This window comes from Haliotis rufescens, unplaced genomic scaffold (assembly GCF_023055435.1).
Source record: "Haliotis rufescens isolate VD_foot unplaced genomic scaffold, xgHalRufe1.0.p SCAF_1, whole genome shotgun sequence".
NCBI lineage: Eukaryota > Metazoa > Mollusca > Gastropoda > Lepetellida > Haliotidae > Haliotis > Haliotis rufescens.
The window spans coordinates 528,672-548,608 of record NW_025963779.1 but is presented as its reverse complement, the minus strand read 5'-3'; the positions used below and the strand labels follow the sequence as shown (position 1 = coordinate 548,608).

The 19,937-nt window shown below is 44.0% G+C and overlaps 1 protein-coding gene across 2 annotated transcripts in view; it reads right to left on the bottom strand.

The window, feature by feature from the left end:
* Nucleotides 1–19,937, bottom strand: part of LOC124126548 (cadherin-23-like) — a 128,206-nt gene that overhangs the window by 31,590 nt on the left and 76,679 nt on the right. For both annotated transcript variants that reach the window (XR_007219932.1, XM_048392242.1), the window contains exon 21: nt 4,646–4,786. Coding sequence is in view for 1 of the 2 variants with exons in the window: in XM_048392242.1 (XP_048248199.1) it covers nt 4,646–4,786 (141 nt within the window). In the remaining variant the exon portion in view is untranslated. The remainder of the gene's footprint in view (nt 1–4,645; nt 4,787–19,937) is intronic.

Sequence of the window (19,937 nt, the reverse complement as noted above, 5' to 3'; positions counted from 1 at the left end):
GGAGAAGTAGGAGCTGGTGTGGGGAGGTGCTGGGAGAAGGAGGAGCAGGTGTGGGGAGGTGCTGGGAGAAGGAGGAGCTGGTGTAAGGAGGAGCTGGGAGAAGGAGGAGCAGGTGTAAGGAGGAGCTGGGAGAAGGAGGAGCAGGTGTGGGGAGGTGCTGGGAGAAAGGGGAGCAGGTGTGGGGAGGTGTTGGGGGAAGGAGGAGCAGGTGTGGGGAGGAGCTGGGAGAAGGAGGAACAGGTGTGGGAAGGAGCTGGGAGAAGGAGGAGCAGGTGTGGGGACGTGCTGGGAGAAGGAGGAGGAGGTGTAAGGAGGAACTGAGAAGAGGAACAGGTTTGGGGAGGAGCTGGGAGAAGAAGGAGCAGGTGTGGGAAGGAGCTGGGAGAAGGAGGAGCAGGTGTGGGGAGGAGCTGGGAGAAGGAGGAACAGGTGTGGGAAGGAGCTGGGAGAAGGAGGAGCAGGTGTGGGGACGTGCTGGGAGAAGGAGGAGCAGGTGTAAGGAGGAACTGAGAAGAGGAACAGGTTTGGGGAGGAGCTGGGAGAAGAAGGAGCAGGTGTGGGGAGGAGCTGGGAGAAGGAGGAACAGGTGTGGGAAGGAGCTGGGAGAAGGAGGAGCAGGTGTGGGGAGCTGCTGGGAGAAGGAGGAGCAGGTGTGGGAAGGTGCTGGGAGAAGGAGGAGCAGGTGTGGGGACGTGCTGGGAGAAGGAGGAGCAGGTGTAAGGAGGAACTGAGAAGAGGAACAGGTTTGGGGAGGAGCTGGGAGAAGAAGGAGCAGGTGTGGGGAGGTGCTGGGAGAAGGAGGAGCAGGTGTAAGGAGGAGCTGGGAGAAGGAGGAGCAGGTTTGGGGAGGAACTGAGAGGAGGAACAGGTTTGGGGAGGAGCTGGGAGAAGGAGGTGCAGGTGTAAGGAGGTTCTGGGAGAAGGAGGAGCAGGTGTAAGGAGGTTCTGGGAGAAGGAGGAGCAGGTGTGGGGAGGTGCTAGGAGAAGGAGGAGCAGGTGTGGAGAGGAGCTGGGAGAAGGAGGAGCAGGTGTAAGGAGGTTCTGGGAGAAGGAGGAGCAGGTGTAAGGAGGTTCTGGGAGAAGGAGGAGCAGGTGTGGGGAGGTTCTGGGAGAAGGAGGAGCAGGTGTGGGGAGGTGCTAGGAGAAGGAGGAGCAGGTGTGGGGAGGTGTTAGGAGAAGGAGGAGCAGGTGTGGGGAGGTTCTGGGAGAAGGAGGAGCAGGTGTGGGGAGGTGCTCGGAGAAGTAGGAGCTGGTGTGGGGAGGTGCTGGGAGAAGGAGGAGCAGGTGTGGGGAGGTGCTGGGAGAAGGAGGAGCTGGTGTAAGGAGGAGCTGGGAGAAGGAGGAGCAGGTGTAAGGAGGAGCTGGGAGAAGGAGGAGCAGGTGTGGGGAGGTGCTGGGAGAAAGGGGAGCAGGTGTGGGGAGGTGTTGGGGGAAGGAGGAGCAGGTGTGGGGAGGAGCTGGGAGAAGGAGGAACAGGTGTGGGAAGGAGCTGGGAGAAGGAGGAGCAGGTGTGGGGACGTGCTGGGAGAAGGAGGAGGAGGTGTAAGGAGGAACTGAGAAGAGGAACAGGTTTGGGGAGGAGCTGGGAGAAGAAGGAGCAGGTGTGGGAAGGAGCTGGGAGAAGGAGGAGCAGGTGTGGGGAGGAGCTGGGAGAAGGAGGAACAGGTGTGGGAAGGAGCTGGGAGAAGGAGGAGCAGGTGTGGGGACGTGCTGGGAGAAGGAGGAGCAGGTGTAAGGAGGAACTGAGAAGAGGAACAGGTTTGGGGAGGAGCTGGGAGAAGAAGGAGCAGGTGTGGGGAGGAGCTGGGAGAAGGAGGAACAGGTGTGGGAAGGAGCTGGGAGAAGGAGGAGCAGGTGTGGGGAGCTGCTGGGAGAAGGAGGAGCAGGTGTGGGAAGGTGCTGGGAGAAGGAGGAGCAGGTGTGGGGACGTGCTGGGAGAAGGAGGAGCAGGTGTAAGGAGGAACTGAGAAGAGGAACAGGTTTGGGGAGGAGCTGGGAGAAGAAGGAGCAGGTGTGGGGAGGTGCTGGGAGAAGGAGGAGCAGGTGTAAGGAGGAGCTGGGAGAAGGAGGAGCAGGTTTGGGGAGGAACTGAGAGGAGGAACAGGTTTGGGGAGGAGCTGGGAGAAGGAGGTGCAGGTGTAAGGAGGTTCTGGGAGAAGGAGGAGCAGGTGTAAGGAGGTTCTGGGAGAAGGAGGAGCAGGTGTGGGGAGGTGCTAGGAGAAGGAGGAGCAGGTGTGGAGAGGAGCTGGGAGAAGGAGGAGCAGGTGTAAGGAGGTTCTGGGAGAAGGAGGAGCAGGTGTAAGGAGGTTCTGGGAGAAGGAGGAGCAGGTGTGGGGAGGTTCTGGGAGAAGGAGGAGCAGGTGTGGGGAGGTGCTAGGAGAAGGAGGAGCAGGTGTGGGGAGGTGTTAGGAGAAGGAGGAGCAGGTGTGGGGAGGTTCTGGGAGAAGGAGGAGCAGGTGTGGGGAGGTGCTGGGAGAAGGAGGAGCAGGTGTGAGGAGTTGGGAGAAGGAGGAGCAGGTGTAAGGAGGAACTGAGAGGAGGAACAGGTTTGGGGAGTAGCTGGGAGAAGAAGGAGCAGGTGTGGGGAGGAGCTGGGAGAAGGAGGAGCAGGTGTGAGGAGCTGGGAGAAGGAGGAGCAGGTGTAAGGAGGAACTGAGAGGAGGAACAGGTTTGGGGAGGAGCTGGGAGAAGAAGGAGCAGGTGTGGGGAGGTGCTTGGAGAAGGAGGAGCAGGTGTAAGGAGGAGCTGGGAGAAGGAGGAGCAGGTGTGGGGAGGTGCTTGGAGAAGGAGGAGCAGGTGTAAGGAGGAGCTGGGAGAAGGAGGAGCAGGTGTAAGGAGGAACTGAGAGGAGGAACAGGTTTGGGGAGGAGCTGGGAGAAGGAGGAGCAGGTGTAAGGTGGTTCTGGGAGAAGGAGGAGCAGGTGTAAGGAGGTTCTGGGAGAAGGAGGAGCAGGTGTAAGGTGGTTCTGGGAGAAGGAGGAGCAGGTGTAAGGAGGTTCTGGGAGAAGGAGGAGCAGGTGTGGGGAGGTGCTGGGAGAAGGAGGAGCAGGTGTGGGGAGGTGCTAGGAGAAGGAGGAACAGGTGTGGGGAGGAGCTGGGAGAAGGAGGAGCAGGTGTTGGGAGGTGCTAGGAGAAGGAGGAGCAGGTGTAAGGAGGTTCTGGGAGAAGGAGGAGCAGGTGTAAGGAGGAGCAGGTGTAAGGAGGAGCTGGGAGAAGGAGGAGCAGGTGTAAGGAGGAGCTGGGAGAAGGAGGAGCAGGTGTAAGGAAGAGCAGGTTTGGGGAGGTGCTGGGAGAAGGAGGAGCAGGTGTGGGGACGTGCTGGGAGAAGGAGGAGCAGGTGTGGGGAGGTGCTGGGAGAAGTAGGAGCTGGTGTGGGGAGGTGCTGGGAGAAGGAGGAGCAGGTGTGGGGAGGTGCTAGGAGAAGGAGGAGCAGGTGTAAGGAGGTTCTGGGAGAAGGAGGAGCAGGTGTAAGGAGGAGCTGGGAGAAGGAGGAGCAGGTGTAAGGAGGAGCTGGGAGAAGGAGGAGCAGGTGTAAGGAAGAGCAGGTTTGGGGAGGTGCTGGGAGAAGGAGGAGCAGGTGTGGGGACGTGCTGGGAGAAGGAGGAGCAGGTGTGGGGAGGTGCTCGGAGAAGTAGGAGCTGGTGTGGGGAGGTGCTGGGAGAAGGAGGAGCAGGTGTGGGGAGGTGCTGGGAGAAGGAGGAGCAGGTGTGGGGAGGTGCTGGGAGAAGGAGGAGCTGGTGTGGGGAGGAGCTGGGAGAAGGAGGAGCAGGTGTGGGTAGGTGCTAGGAGAAGGAGGAACAGGCGTGGGGAGGAGCTGGGAGAAGGAGGAGCAGGTGTTGGGAGGTGCTAGGAGAAGGAGGAGCAGGTGTAAGGAGGTTCTGGGAGAAGGAGGAGCAGGTGTAAGGAGGAGCAGGTGTAAGGAGGAGCTGGGAGAAGGAGGAGCAGGTGTAAGGAGGAGCTGGGAGAAGGAGGAGCAGGTGTAAGGAAGAGCAGGTTTGGGGAGGTGCTGGGAGAAGGAGGAGCAGGTGTGGGGACGTGCTGGGAGAAGGAGGAGCAGGTGTGGGGAGGTGCTGGGAGAAGTAGGAGCTGGTGTGGGGAGGTGCTGGGAGAAGGAGGAGCAGGTGTGGGGAGGTGCTAGGAGAAGGAGGAGCAGGTGTAAGGAGGTTCTGGGAGAAGGAGGAGCAGGTGTAAGGAGGAGCTGGGAGAAGGAGGAGCAGGTGTAAGGAGGAGCTGGGAGAAGGAGGAGCAGGTGTAAGGAAGAGCAGGTTTGGGGAGGTGCTGGGAGAAGGAGGAGCAGGTGTGGGGACGTGCTGGGAGAAGGAGGAGCAGGTGTGGGGAGGTGCTCGGAGAAGTAGGAGCTGGTGTGGGGAGGTGCTGGGAGAAGGAGGAGCAGGTGTGGGGAGGTGCTGGGAGAAGGAGGAGCAGGTGTGGGGAGGTGCTGGGAGAAGGAGGAGCAGGTGTGGGTAGGTGCTAGGAGAAGGAGGAGCTGGTGTGGGGAGGTGCTGGGAGAAGGAGGAGCTGGTGTAAGGAGGAGCTGGGAGAAGGAGGAGCAGGTGTAAGGAGGAGCTGGGAGAAGGAGGAGCAGGTGTAAGGAGGAGCTTGGAGAAGGAGGAGCAGGTGCACTGGTCCATGTGAGTGTGCTTACCTGGATTGACCTGGAACAGTGAGGACGCGGGACTCATCAGAATGGAGTAGGTGATGTCGTCTTTCTCGGGGTCGTCGCTAGGGAACGTCAAAATGTGGTCGCCTTTGCTCACCGCTTTCGCATCTGCTATCGGCTTGGTCACTGAAATAACATCATCGCCATAACAGTGGACTTACACTTGCCCTAATCAAAACAACCCATTGGACCCAAAATATGATAAAGATATAAATATTGCCGGAGAAATACCCACATTATATTATGGCAATTAATACACCTGTGTATTATCGATACATATACATGTTATAGAACGCTTGTCGGAAGGGATTTCGGCATCCTCTGAAAAAACGTCCCTCTGCATCACTGACTCTCATGGAAAGAAATAGATAAACGCGAAGGACAATTTGGCAACAAAAATTTTATTGACGTCCATGAAACATGAATTCATCCTGACAGTATCAACAAATGTCCTCTCAGGCTGAAAGAGACGTTGTAAGTTCACAAATCATCAGCAGTGACACAGGCTTCACAAAGGCTGAAGAAGTGCGATGGCAAGGACTGTTGAGGCTGGATCAACGCAAGATTGAGGGAACATGGTATCAGAGCATGTCGACCCCACCGGGTGGCCTTTACGCAACGACACTGACGTGACAGACTGAGATGGGCAGGAGCGTGGCCGTAGACAAGTGCGGAACTGGGGACGAGTTTTGTTCTGACGAGAGCAGGAATTGCCTGTTCAGAGCTGATAGTCGGCAACTTGTATGCAGACATCAAGATCAAAGCGTAGCGCCTGTCTGTGTCCAGAAGGGGGGGAGATGGGTAACCTAGTAGTTAAAGCGTTCGCTCGTCACGCTGAAGGCCCGAATTCGTTGTGTAAAGCCAATTTCCGGTGTCCCCCGCCGTGATATTGCTGGAATGTTGCTTAAAGCGGCGTAAAAGCATGCTCACTCACTCACTCACTTCTCCAGGAGGTTTAGACGTATGGAGGTATGGAGGATGCGGAGGAGGAGGTATCGATGTGAAGTTTTCACGCCGTTTCTTCAACAGCCAAACCAAATACTCTTAATAAAAGACAAGACTACACGACAAACTGGAACAAAAGCCACGTGGTATACTCTTGAAACAAAACAACGCTAGACCACCAACTGCAACAACATCCACGTGGTATATTCTTCCAACAAAACAACACTAGACCAAAAACTGCAACAAAAGACATACCGTATACTCTTCCAACAAAACAACGTTACATCACAAACTGCAACAACAGCCATGTGGTATACTCTTCCAAGACAACGCTACACTACAAATTGCAACAACAGCCACGTGTTATACTCTTCCAACAAAACAACACTAGACCACAAACTGCAACAACATCTTCGTGCTATACTCTTACAACACGACAACGCTACACCACAAACTGCAACAACATCCACGTGGTATATTCTTCCATCAAGACAACGTTACATCACAAACTGCAACAACAGCCACGTGATATAGTCTTCCAACAAAACAACGCTACAACACAAACTGCAACAAAAGCCACGTGGTATACTCTTCCAACAAGACAACGCAACATCACAAACTGCAACAGCAGCCACGTTGTATATTCTTCCAACAAAACAACACTAGACCACAAACTGCAAGGCTTACGCATGACTGCAAAAACAGCCATGTGGTATACTCTTCCAACAAGACAACGTTACATCACAAACTGCAACAACAGCCATGTGGTATGCTCTTCCAATAAAACAACACTAGAACACAAACTGCAACAAGAGCCACGTGGTATACTCTTCCAACAAAACAACATTAGACCACAAACTGCAACAACAGCCATGTGGTATACTCTTCCAACAAGACAACACTAGACCACAAACTGCAACAACATCCACGTGGTATACTCTCGAAGAAAACAACATTAGACCACAAACTGCAACAACAGCCACGTGGTATACTCTTCCAACAAAACAACATTAGACCACAAACTGCAACAACATCCACGTGTTATACCCTTCCAACAAAACAACACTAGACCACAAACTGCAACAGCCATGTGGTATACTCTTCCAACAAAAGAACGCTACACCACAAACTGCAACAACAGCCATGTGATAACTCTTCCAACAAGACAACGCTACACCACAAACTGCAACAACAGCCACGTGATATATTCTTCCAACAAGACAACACTAGACCACAAACTGCAAGGCTTACGCATGACTGCAACAACATCCACGTGTTATACCCTTCCAACAAAACAACACTAGACCACAAACTGCAACAGCCATGTGGTATACTCTTCCAACAAAAGAACGCTACACCACAAACTGCAACAACAGCCATGTGATAACTCTTCCAACAAGACAACGCTACACCACAAACTGCAACAACATCCACGTGGTAACTTCCAACAAAACAAAACTGGACCAAAAACTGCAACAAAAGACATACCGTATACTCTTCCAACAAAACAATGTTACATCACAAACTGCAACAACAGCCATGTGATAACTCTTCCAACAAGACAACGCTACACTACAAACTGCAACAACATCCACATGGCATACTCTTCCAAGAAGACAACACTAGACCACAAACTGCAACAACAGCCATGTGGTATACTCTTCCAACAAGAGAACGCTACACCACAAACTGCAACAACAGCCACGTGGTATATTCTTCCAACAAGACAACACTAGGCCACAAACTGGAAGGTTGACGCATGACTGCAACAACAGATATACCGTATACTCTTCCAACAAGACAACGCTACACCACAAACTGCAACAACAGCCATGTGGTATACTCTTCCATCAAGACAACACTAGACCACAAACTGGAAGGCTGACGCAGGTCTGCAAAACAGACAGACCGTGTACTCTTCCAACATCACAACGCTATTTGCAGGCCTTCATCAACAACATGAACATGTCTGTCTCGCAATTGCATGTTCTCCTCACATTAAATCCATCGAACATTTGTGAAACCATCTTGGCAGGCAAACCATAAAGGGACCAGTACCTCAAGTCAACTGTCAGGACACGAAGCGAAAATCATCCGGTGCTTGGCAAAGTATTGGTAGAGGCTTTTGTCGTGGTAATATCTAATGTGTAGCGATAAATACACATGTGATTTATAACGCTTCTAGAGGATAAGTCGGATGAAGTATAACAATAAATACACTTGTGATATATGATGCTTGTAGTGTTAATATCGGAAATATGTCGATAAATACACTTGTGATTCATAACACATCTAGGGGGTATATTTGTTGTATATAGTATATCGCCAAATAAACATGTGAGATATGAAGAGGATATATCGCTCGAGTAGCGCTCGATAGAACGTGAAATACGTAGGGTCTACAAGCAAACTGAAAATTAAATCGGCCGCCATTCAGTCACAGTAGGGCAAGGCGACATTTTGTCACAATTGACCAAGAAAACATTCTATCACAGCAGAAGAAGAAACCTTTCAGTAGAACAAGAAAGCATTCTGTCATAGTGGAACAAGAAAGCATTCTGTAATAACGGAACAAAAAATTATTCTGGCAAAGTTGAACAAGAAAGCATTCAGTCACAATAGAACCAGAAAGCATTCAGTCACAGTGGAACAAGAAAGCATTTTGTCACAGTGGAACAAGAAAGCATTCAGTCACAGTGGAACAAGAAAGCATTCAGGCACAGTAGAATAAGAAAGCATTAAGTCACAGTGGAACAAGAAAGTATTCAGTCACAGTGGAATAAGAACGCATTCAGTCACAGTAGAACAAGAAAGCATTCTATCACAGTGGAACAAGAACGCATTCAGTCACAGTAGAGCAAGAAAGCATTCAGTCACAGTAGAACAAGTACGCATTCAGTCAGAGTGGAACAAGAAAGCATTCAGTCACAGTGGAACAAGAAAGTATTCTGTCATAGTTGAACAGGAAAGTATTCTGTTATAACGGAACAAAAAATATTCTGGCACAATAGAATAAGAAAGCATTCAGTCACAGTGGAACAAGAAAGCATTCAGTCACAGTGGAACAAGAAAGTATACTGTCAAAGTGGGACAAATAATTATTCTGGTACAAGAGAACAAAAAAGCATTCAGTCACAGTAGAACAAGAAAGCATTGTATCACAGTGAAACAAGAAAGCATTAAGTCACGGTGGAACAAGAAAGCATTCAGTCACAATAGTACAAGAAAGAATTCAATCACAGTGAAACAAGAACTCATTCAGTCACAGTGGAACAAGAACTCATTCAGTCACAATGGAACAAGAAAGCGTTCAGTCACAGTAGAACAAGAAAGCATTCTATCACAGTGAAACAACAAAGCATTCAATCACAGTAGAATAAGAAAGCATTCAATCACAGTGGAACGAGAAAGCATTCAATCACAGTAGAATAAGAAAGCATTCAATCACAGTAGAACAAGAAAGTATTCAGTCACAGTGGAACAAGAAAGTATTCTGTCATAGTGGAACAAAAAATTATTCTGAGAAGCGAGCAAGAAAGCATTCAGTCACAGTGGAAGAAGAAAGTATTTTGTCACAGTGGAACAAGAACGCATTCAGTCACAGTAGAACAAGAAAGCATTCTATCACAGTGGAACAAGAACGCATTCAGTCACAGTTGACCAAGAAAGCATTCAGTCACAGTGGAACAAGAAAGCATTCTGTCATAGTGGAACAAGAAAGCATTCTGTAATAACGGAACAAAAAATTATTCTGGCAAAGTTGAACAAGAAAGCATTCAATCACAATAGAACCAGAAAGCTTTTAGTCACAGTGGAACAAGAAAGCATTTTGTCACAGTGGAACAAGAAAGCATTCAGTCACAGTGGAACAAGAAAGCATTCAGGCACAGTAGAATAAGAAAGCATTAAGTCACAGTGGAACAAGAAAGTATTCAGTCACAGAGGAATAAGAACGCATTCAGTCACAGTAGAACAAGAAGGCATTCTATCACAGTGGAACAAGAACGCATTCAGTCACAGTAGAGCAAGAAAGCATTCAGTCAAAGTAGAACAAGTACGCATTCAGTCAGAGTGGAACAAGAAAGCATTCAGTCACAGTGGAACAAGAAAGTATTCTGTCATAGTTGAACAGGAAAGTATTCTGTTATAACGGAACAAAAAATATTCTGGCACAATAGAATAAGAAAGCATTCAGTCACAGTGGAACAAGAAAGCATTCAGTCACAGTGGAACAAGAAAGTATACTGTCAAAGTGGGACAAATAATTATTCTGGTACAAGAGAACAAAAAAGCATTCAGTCACAGTAGAACAAGAAAGCATTGTATCACAGTGAAACAAGAAAGCATTAAGTCACGGTGGAACAAGAAAGCATTCAGTCACAATAGTACAAGAAAGCATTCAATCACAGTGAAACAAGAACTGATTCAGTCACAGTGGAACAAGAACTCATTCAGTCACAGTGGAACAAGAAAGCATTCAATCACAGTGGAACAAGAAAGCATTCTATCACAGTGAAACAAGAAAGCATTCAATCACAGTAGAATAACAAAAGCATTTAATCACAGTGGAACGAGAAAGCATTCAATCACAGTAGAATAAGAAAGCATTCAATCACAGTAGAACAAGAAAGTATTCAGTCACAGTGGAACAAGAAAGTATTCAGTCACAGTGGAACAAGAAAGCATTCTGTCATAGTGGAACAAGAAAGCATTCTGTAATAACGGAACAAAAAATTATTCTGGCAAAGTTGAACAAGAAAGCATTCAATCACAATAGAACCAGAAAGCTTTTAGTCACAGTGGAACAAGAAAGCATTTTGTCACAGTGGAACAAGAAAGCATTCAGTCACAGTGGAACAAGAAAGCATTCAGGCACAGTAGAATAAGAAAGCATTAAGTCACAGTGGAACAAGAAAGTATTCAGTCACAGAGGAATAAGAACGCATTCAGTCACAGTAGAACAAGAAGGCATTCTATCACAGTGGAACAAGAACGCATTCAGTCACAGTAGAGCAAGAAAGCATTCAGTCAAAGTAGAACAAGTACGCATTCAGTCAGAGTGGAACAAGAAAGCATTCAGTCACAGTGGAACAAGAAAGTATTCTGTCATAGTTGAACAGGAAAGTATTCTGTTATAACGGAACAAAAAATATTCTGGCACAATAGAATAAGAAAGCATTCAGTCACAGTGGAACAAGAAAGCATTCAGTCACAGTGGAACAAGAAAGTATACTGTCAAAGTGGGACAAATAATTATTCTGGTACAAGAGAACAAAAAAGCATTCAGTCACAGTAGAACAAGAAAGCATTGTATCACAGTGAAACAAGAAAGCATTAAGTCACGGTGGAACAAGAAAGCATTCAGTCACAATAGTACAAGAAAGCATTCAATCACAGTGAAACAAGAACTGATTCAGTCACAGTGGAACAAGAACTCATTCAGTCACAGTGGAACAAGAAAGCATTCAATCACAGTGGAACAAGAAAGCATTCTATCACAGTGAAACAAGAAAGCATTCAATCACAGTAGAATAACAAAAGCATTTAATCACAGTGGAACGAGAAAGCATTCAATCACAGTAGAATAAGAAAGCATTCAATCACAGTAGAACAAGAAAGTATTCAGTCACAGTGGATCAAGAAAGTATTCTGTCATAGTGGAACAAAAAAATATTCTGAGAAGCGAGCAAGAAAGCATTCAGTCACAGTGGAAGAAGAAAGTATTTTGTCACAGTGGAACAAGAAAGCGTTCAGTCACAGTAGAACAAGAAAGCATTCAATCACAGTAGAACAAGAAAGTATTCAGTCACAGTGGAACAAGAAAGTATTCTGTCATAGTGGAACAAAAAATTATTCTGAGAAGCGAGCAAGAAAGCATTCAGTCACAGTGGAAGAAGAAAGTATTTTGTCACAGTGGAACAAGAACGCATTCAGTCACAGTAGAACAAGAAAGCATTCAGTCACAGTGGAAGAAGAAAGCATTCTGTCATAGTGGAACAAGAAAGCATTCTGTAATAACGCAACAAAAACTTATTCTGGCAAAGTTGAACAAGAAAGCATTCAGTCACAATAGAACCAGAAAGCATTCAGTCACAGTGGAACAAGAAAGCATTTTGTCACAGTGGAACAAGAAAGCATTCAGTCACAGTGGAACAAGAAAGCATTCAGGCACAGTAGAATAAGAAAGCATTAAGTCACAGTGGAACAAGAAAGTATTCAGTCACAGTGGAATAAGAACGCATTCAGTCACAGTAGAACAAGAAAGCATTCTATTACAGTGGAACAAGAACGCATTCAGTCACAGTAGAGCAAGAAAGCATTCAGTCAAAGTAGAACAAGTACGCATTCAGTCAGAGTGGAACAAGAAAGCATTCAGTCACAGTGGAACAAAAAAGTATTCTGTCATAGTTGAACAGGAAAGTATTCTGTTATAACGGAACAAAAAAATATTCTGGCACAATAGAATAAGAAAGCATTCAGTCACAGTGGAACAAGAAAGCATTAAGTCACAGTGGAAGAAGAAAGTATGCTGTCACAGTGGAACAAGAAAGCGTTCAGTCACAGTAGAACAAGAAAGCATTCTATCACAGTGGAACAAGAACGCATTCAGTCACAGTAGAGCAAGAAAGCATTCAGTCACAGTAGAACAAGTACGCATTCAGTCAGAGTGGAACAAGAAAGCATTCTGGCACAAAAGAATAAGAAAGCATCCAGTCACAGTGGAACAAGAAAGCATTCAGTCACAGTGGAACAAGAAAGTATACTGTCAAAGTGGGACAAATAATTATTCTGGTACAAGAGAACAAAAAAGCATTCAGTCACAGTAGAACAAGAAAGCCTTGTATCACAGTGAAACAAGAAAGCATTAAGTCACAATAGTACAAGAAAGCATTCAATCATAGTTAAACAAGAACTGATTCAGTCACAGTGGAACAAGAACTCATTCAGTCACAGTGGAATAAGAAAGCGTTCAGTCACAGTAGAACAAGAAAGCATTGTATCACAGTGAAACAAGAAAGCATTCAATCACAGTAGAATAAGAAAGCATTCAATCACAGTGGAACGAGAAAGCATTCAATCACAGTAGAATAAGAAAGCATTCAATCACAGTGGAACGAGAAAGCATTCAATCACAGTAGAATAAGAAAGCATTCAATCACAGTAGAACAAGAAAGTATTCAGTCACAGTGGAACAAGAAAGTATTCTGTCATAGTGGAACAAAAAATTATTCTGAGAAGCGAGCAAGAAAGCATTCAGTCACAGTGAAAGAAGAAAGTATTTTGTCACAGTGGAACAAGAAAGCGTTCAGTCACAGTAGAACAAGAAAGCATTCAATCACAGTAGAACAAGAAAGTATTCAGTCACAGTGGAACAAGAAAGTATTCTGTCATAGTGGAACAAAAAATTATTCTGAGAAGCGAGCAAGAAAGCATTCAGTCACATTGGAAGAAGAAAGTATTTTGTCACAGTGGAACAAGAACGCATTCAGTCACAGTAGAACAAGAAAGCATTCTATCACAGTGAAACAAGAACGCATTCAGTCACAGTAGAGCAAGAAAGCATTCAGTCACAGTGGAACAAGAAAGTATTCTGTCATAGTTGAACAGGAAAGTATTCTGTTATAACGGAACAAAAAAATATTCTGGCACAATAGAATAAGAAAGCATTCAGTCACAGTGGAACAAGAAAGCATCCAGTCACAGTGGAACAAGAACGCATTCAGTCACAGTAGAGCAAGAAAGCATTCAGTCACAGTAGAACAAGTACGCATTCAGTCAAAGTGGAACAAGAAAGCATTCTGGCACAATAGAATAAGAAAGCATTCAGTCACAGTGGAACAAGAAAGCATTCAGTCACAGTGGAACAAGAAAGTATACTGTCAAAGTGGGACAAATAATTATTCTGGTACAAGAGAACAAAAAAGCATTCAGTCACAGTAGAACAAGAAAGCATTGTATCACAGTGAAACAAGAAAGCATTAAGTCACAGTGGAACAAGAAAGCATTCAGTCACAATAATACAAGAAAGCATTCAATCACAGTGAAACATGAACTGATTCAGTCGCAGTGGAACAAGAACTCATTCAGTCACAGTGGAACTAGAAAGCGTTCAGTCACAGTAGAACAAGAAAGCATTCTATCACAGTGAAACAAGAAAGCATTCAATCACAGTAGAATAAGAAAGCATTCAATCACAGTGGAACGAGAAAACATTCAATCACAGTAGAATAAGAAAGCATTCAATCACAGTAGAACAAGAAAGTATTCAGTCACAGTGGAACAAGAAAGTATTCTGTCCTAGTGGAACAAAAAATTATTCTGAGAAGGGGGCAAGAAAGCATTCAGTCACAGTGGAAGAAGAAAGTATTTTGTCACAGTGGAACAAGAAAGCGTTCAGTCACAGTAGAACAAGAAAGCATTCAATCACAGTAGAACAAGAAAGTATTCTGTCACAGTGGAACAAGAAAGTACTCTGTCATAGTGGAACAAAAAATTATTCTGAGAAGCGAGCAAGAAAGCATTCAGTCACAGTGGAAGAAGAAAGTATTTTGTCACAGTGGAACAAGAACGCATTCAGTCACAGTAGAACAAGAAAGCATTCTATCACAGTGGAACAAGAACGTATTCAGTCACAGTGGAACAAGAAAGCATTCTGTCATAGTGGAACAAGAAAGCATTCTGTAATAACGGAACAAAAAATTATTCTGGCAAAGTTGAACAAGAAAGCATTCAGTCACAGTAGAACAAGAAAGCATTCTATCACAGTGGAACAAGAACGCATTCAGTCACAGTAGAGCAAGAAAGCATTCAGTCACAGTAGAACAAGTACGCATTCAGTCAGAGTGGAACAAGAAAGCATTCTGGCACAAAAGAATAAGAAAGCATCCAGTCACAGTGGAACAAGAAAGCATTCAGTCACAGTTGAACAAGAAAGTATACTGTCAAAGTGGGACAAATAATTATTCTGGTACAAGAGAACAAAAAAGCATTCAGTCACAGTAGAACAAGAAAGCCTTGTATCACAGTGAAACAAGAAAGCATTAAGTCACAATAGTACAAGAAAGCATTCAATCATAGTTAAACAAGAACTGATTCAGTCACAGTGGAACAAGAACTCATTCAGTCACAGTGGAACAAGAAAGCGTTCAGTCACAGTAGAACAAGAAAGCATTGTATCACAGTGAAACAAGAAAGCATTCAATCACAGTAGAATAAGAAAGCATTCAATCACAGTGGAACGAGAAAGCATTCAATCACAGTAGAATAAGAAAGCATTCAATCACAGTAGAACAAGAAAGTATTCAGTCACAGTGGAACAAGAAAGTATTCTGTCATAGTGGAACAAAAAATTATTCTGAGAAGCGAGCAAGAAAGCATTCAGTCACAGTGGAAGAAGAAAGTATTTTGTCACAGTGGAACAAGAAAGCGTTCAGTCACAGTAGAACAAGAAAGCATTCAATCACTGTAGAACAAGAAAGTATTCAGTCACAGTGGAACAAGAAAGTATTCTGTCATAGTGGAACAAAAAATGATTCTGAGAAGCGAGCAAGAAAGCATTCAGTCACAGTGGAACAAGAAAGCATCCAGTCACAGTGGAACAAGAAAGTATGCTGTCACAGTGGAACAAGAAAGCGTTCAGTCACAGTAGAACAAGAAAGCATTCTATCACAGTGGAACAAGAACGCATTCAGTCACAGTAGAGCAAGAAAGCATTCAGTCACAGTAGAACAAGTACGCATTCAGTCAAAGTGGAACAAGAAAGCATTCTGGCACAATAGAATAAGAAAGCATTCAGTCACAGTGGAACAAGAAAGCATTCAGTCACAGTGGAACAAGAAAGTATACTGTCAAAGTGGGACAAATAATTATTCTGGTACAAGAGAACAAAAAAGCATTCAGTCACAGTAGAACAAGAAAGCATTGTATCACAGTGAAACAAGAAAGCATTAAGTCACAGTGGAACAAGAAAGCATTCAGTCACAATAATACAAGAAAGCATTCAATCACAGTAAAACAAGAACTGATTCAGTCGCAGTGGAACAAGAACTCATTCAGTCACAGTGGAACTAGAAAGCGTTCAGTCACAGTAGAACAAGAAAGCATTCTATCACAGTGAAACAAGAAAGCATTCAATCACAGTAGAATAAGAAAGCATTCAATCACAGTGGAACGAGAAAGCATTCAATCACAGTAGAATAAGAAAGCATTCAACCACAGTAGAACAAGAAAGTATTCAGTCACAGTGGAACAAGAAAGTATTCTGTCATAGTGGAACAAAAAATTATTCTGAGAAGGGGGCAAGAAAGCATTCAGTCACAGTGGAAGAAGAAAGTATTTTGTCACAGTGGAACAAGAAAGCGTTCAGTCACAGTAGAACAAGAAAGCATTCAATCACAGTAGAACAAGAAAGTATTCAGTCACAGTGGAACAAGAAAGTACTCTGTCATAGTGGAACAAAAAATTATTCTGAGAAGCGAGCAAGAAAGCATTCAGTCACAGTGGAAGAAGAAAGTATTTTGTCACAGTGGAACAAGAACGCATTCAGTCACAGTAGAACAAGAAAGCATTCTATCACAGTGGAACAAGAACGTATTCAGTCACAGTGGAACAAGAAAGCATTCTGTCATAGTGGAACAAGAAAGCATTCTGTAATAACGGAACAAAAAATTATTCTGGCAAAGTTGAACAAGAAAGCATTCAGTCACAATAGAACCAGAAAGCATTCAGTCACAGTGGAACAAGAAAGCATTTTGTCACAGTGGAACAAGAAAGCATTCAGTCACAGTGGAACAAGAAAGCATTCAGGCACAGTAGAATAAGAAAGCATTAAGTCACAGTGGAACAAGAAAGTATTCAGTCACAGTGGAATAAGAACGCATTCAGTCACAGTAGAACAAGAAAGCATTCTATCACAGTGGAACAAGAACGCATTCAGTCACAGTAGAGCAAGAAAGCATTCAGTCACAGTGGAACAAGAAAGTATTCTGTCAAAGTGGAATAAAAAATTATTCTGACAAGCGAGCAAGAAAGCATTCAGTCACAGTGGAAGAAGAAAGTATTTTGTCACAGTGGAACAAGAACGCATTCAGTCACAGTAGAACAAGAAAGCATTCTATCACAGTGGAACAAGAACGCATTCAGTCACAGTAGAGCAAGAAAGCATTCAGTCACAGTGGAACAAGAAAGTATTCTGTCATAGTTGAACAGGAAAGTATTCTGTTATAACGGAACAAAAAAATATTCTGGCACAATAGAATAAGAAAGCATTCAGTCACAGTGGAACAAGAAAGCATTCAGTCACAGTGGAACAAGAAAGTATGCTGTCACAGTTTAACAAGAAAGCGTTCAGGCACAGTAGAACAAGAAAGCATTCTATCACAGTGGAACAAGAACGCATTCAGTCACAGTAGAGGAAGAAAGCATTCAGTCACAGTAGAACAAGTACGCGTTCAGTCAGAGTGGAACAAGAAAGTATTCTGTCATAGTTGAACAGGAAAGTATTCTGTTATAACGGAACAAAAAATATTCTGGCACAATAGAATAAGAAATCATTCAGTCACAGTGGAAGAAGAAAGCATTCATTCACAGTGGAACAAGAAAGTATACTGTCAAATTGGGACAAATAATTATTCTGGTACAAGAGAACAAAAAAGCATTCAGTCACAGTAGAACAAGAAAGCATTGTATCACAGTGAAACAAGAAAGCATTAAGTCACAGTGGAACAAGAAAGCATTCAGTCACAATAGTACAAGAAAGCATTCAATCACAGTGAAACAAGAACTGATTCAGTCACAGTGGAACAAGAACTCATTCAGTCACAGTGGAACTAGAAAGCGTTCAGTCACAGTAGAACAAGAAAGCATTGTATCACAGTGAAACAAGAAAGCATTCAATCACAGTAGAATAAGAAAGCATTCAATCACAGTGGAACGAGAAAGCATTCAATCACAGTAGAATAAGAAAGCATTCAATCACAGTAGAACAAGAAAGTATTCTGTCAAAGTGGAACAAAAAATTATTCTGAGAAGCGAGCAAGAAAGCATTCAGTCACAGTGGAAGAAGAAAGTATTCTGTCATAGTGGAACAAAAAATTATTCTGAGAAGCGAGCAAGAAAGCATTCAGTCACAGTGGAAGAAGAAAGTATTTTGTCACAGTGGAACAAGAACGCATTCAGTCACAGTAGAACAAGAAAGCATTCTATCACAGTGGAACAAGAACGCATTCAGTCACAGTAGAGCAAGAAAGCATTCAGTCACAGTGGAACAAGAAAGTATTCTGTCATAGTTGAACAGGAAAGTATTCTGTTATAACGGAACAAAAAAATATTCTGGCACAATAGAATAAGAAAGCATTCAGTCACAGTGGAACAAGAAAGCATTCAGTCACAGTGGAACAAGAAAGTATGCTGTCATAGTGGAACAAAAAATTATTCTGAGAAGCGAGCAAGAAAGCAGTCAGTCACAGTGGAAGAAGAAAGTATTTTGTCACAGTGGAACAAGAAAGCGTTCAGTCACAGTAGAACAAGAAAGCATTCAATCACAGTAGAACAAGAAAGTATTCAGTCACAGTGGAACAAGAAAGTATTCTGTCATAGTGGAACAAAAAATTATTCTGAGAAGCGAGCAAGAAAGCATTCAGTCACAGTGGAAGAAGAAAGTATTTTGTCACAGTGGAACAAGAACGCATTTAGTCACAGTAGAACAAGAAAGCATTCTATGACAGTGGAACAAGAACGCATTCAGTCACAGTGGAACAAGAAAGCAATCAGTCATAGTGGAACAAGAAAGCATTCTGTAATAACGGAACAAAAAATTATTCTGGCAAAGTTGAACAAGAAAGCATTCAGTCACAATAGAACCAGAAAGCATTCAGTCACAGTGGAACAAGAAAGCATTTTGTCACAGTGGAACAAGAAAGCATTCAGTCACAGTGGAACAAGAATGCATTCAGGCACAGTAGAATAAGAAAGCATTAAGTCACAGTGGAACAAGAAAGTATTCAGTCACAGTGGAATAAGAACGCATTCAGTCACAGTAGAACAAGAAAGCATTCTATCACAGTGGAACAAGAACGCATTCAGTCACAGTAGAGCAAGAAAGCATTCAGTCACAGTGGAACAAGAAAGCATTCAGTCACAGTAGAACAAGAAAGAATTCAGTCACAGTGGAACAAGAAAGTATTCTGTCATAGTGGAATAAAAAATTATTCTGAGAAGCGAGCAAGAAAGCATTCAGTCACAGTGGAAGAAGAAAGTATTTTGTCACAGTGGAACAAGAACGCATTCAGTCACAGTAGAACAAGAAAGCATTCTATCACAGTGGAACAAGAACGGATTCAGTCACAGTAGAGCAAGAAAGCATTCAGTCACAGTGGAACAAGAAAGTATTCAATCACAGTAGAACAAGAAAGTATTCAGTCACAGTGGAACAAGAAAGCATTCTATCACAGTGGAACAAGAAAGCATTCAGTCACAGTAGAACAAGAAAGTATGCTGTCACAGTGGAACAAGAAAGCGTTCAGTCACAGTGGAACAAGAAAGCATTCTATCACAGTGGAACAAGAACGCATTCAGTCACAGTAGAGGAAGAAAGCATTCAGTCACAGTAGAACAAGTACGCATTCAGTCAGAGTGGAACAAGAAAGTATTCTGTCATAGTTGAACAGGAAAGTATTCTGTTATAACGGAACAAAAAAATATTCTGGCACAATAGAATAAGAAAGCATTCAGTCACAGTGGAACAAGAAAGCATTCAGTCACAGTGGAACAAGAAAGTATGCTGTCACAGTGGAACAAGAAAGCGTTCAGTCACAGTAGAACAAGAAAACATTCTATCACAGTGGAACAAGAACGCATTCAGTCACAGTAGAGCAAGAAAGCATTCAGTCACAGTAGAACAAGTACGCATTCAGTCAGAGTGGAACAAGAAAGTATTCTGTCATAGTTGAACAGGAAAGTATTCTGTTATAACGGAAGAAAAAATATTCTGGCACAATAGAATAAGAAATCATTCAGTCACAGTGGAACAAGAAAGCATTCAGTCACAGTGGAACAAGAAAGTATACTGTCAAAGTGGGACAAATAATTATTCTGGTACAAGAGAACAAAAAAGCATTCAGTCACAGTAGAACAAGAAAGCATTGTATCACAGTGAAACAAGAAAGGATTAAGTCACAGTGGAACAAGAAAGCATTCAGTCACAATAGTACAAGAAAGCATTCAATCACAGTGAAACAAGAACTGATTCAGTCACAGTGGAACAAGAACTCATTCAGTCACAGTGGAACTAGAAAGCGTTCAGTCACAGTAGAACAAGAAAGCATTCTATCAC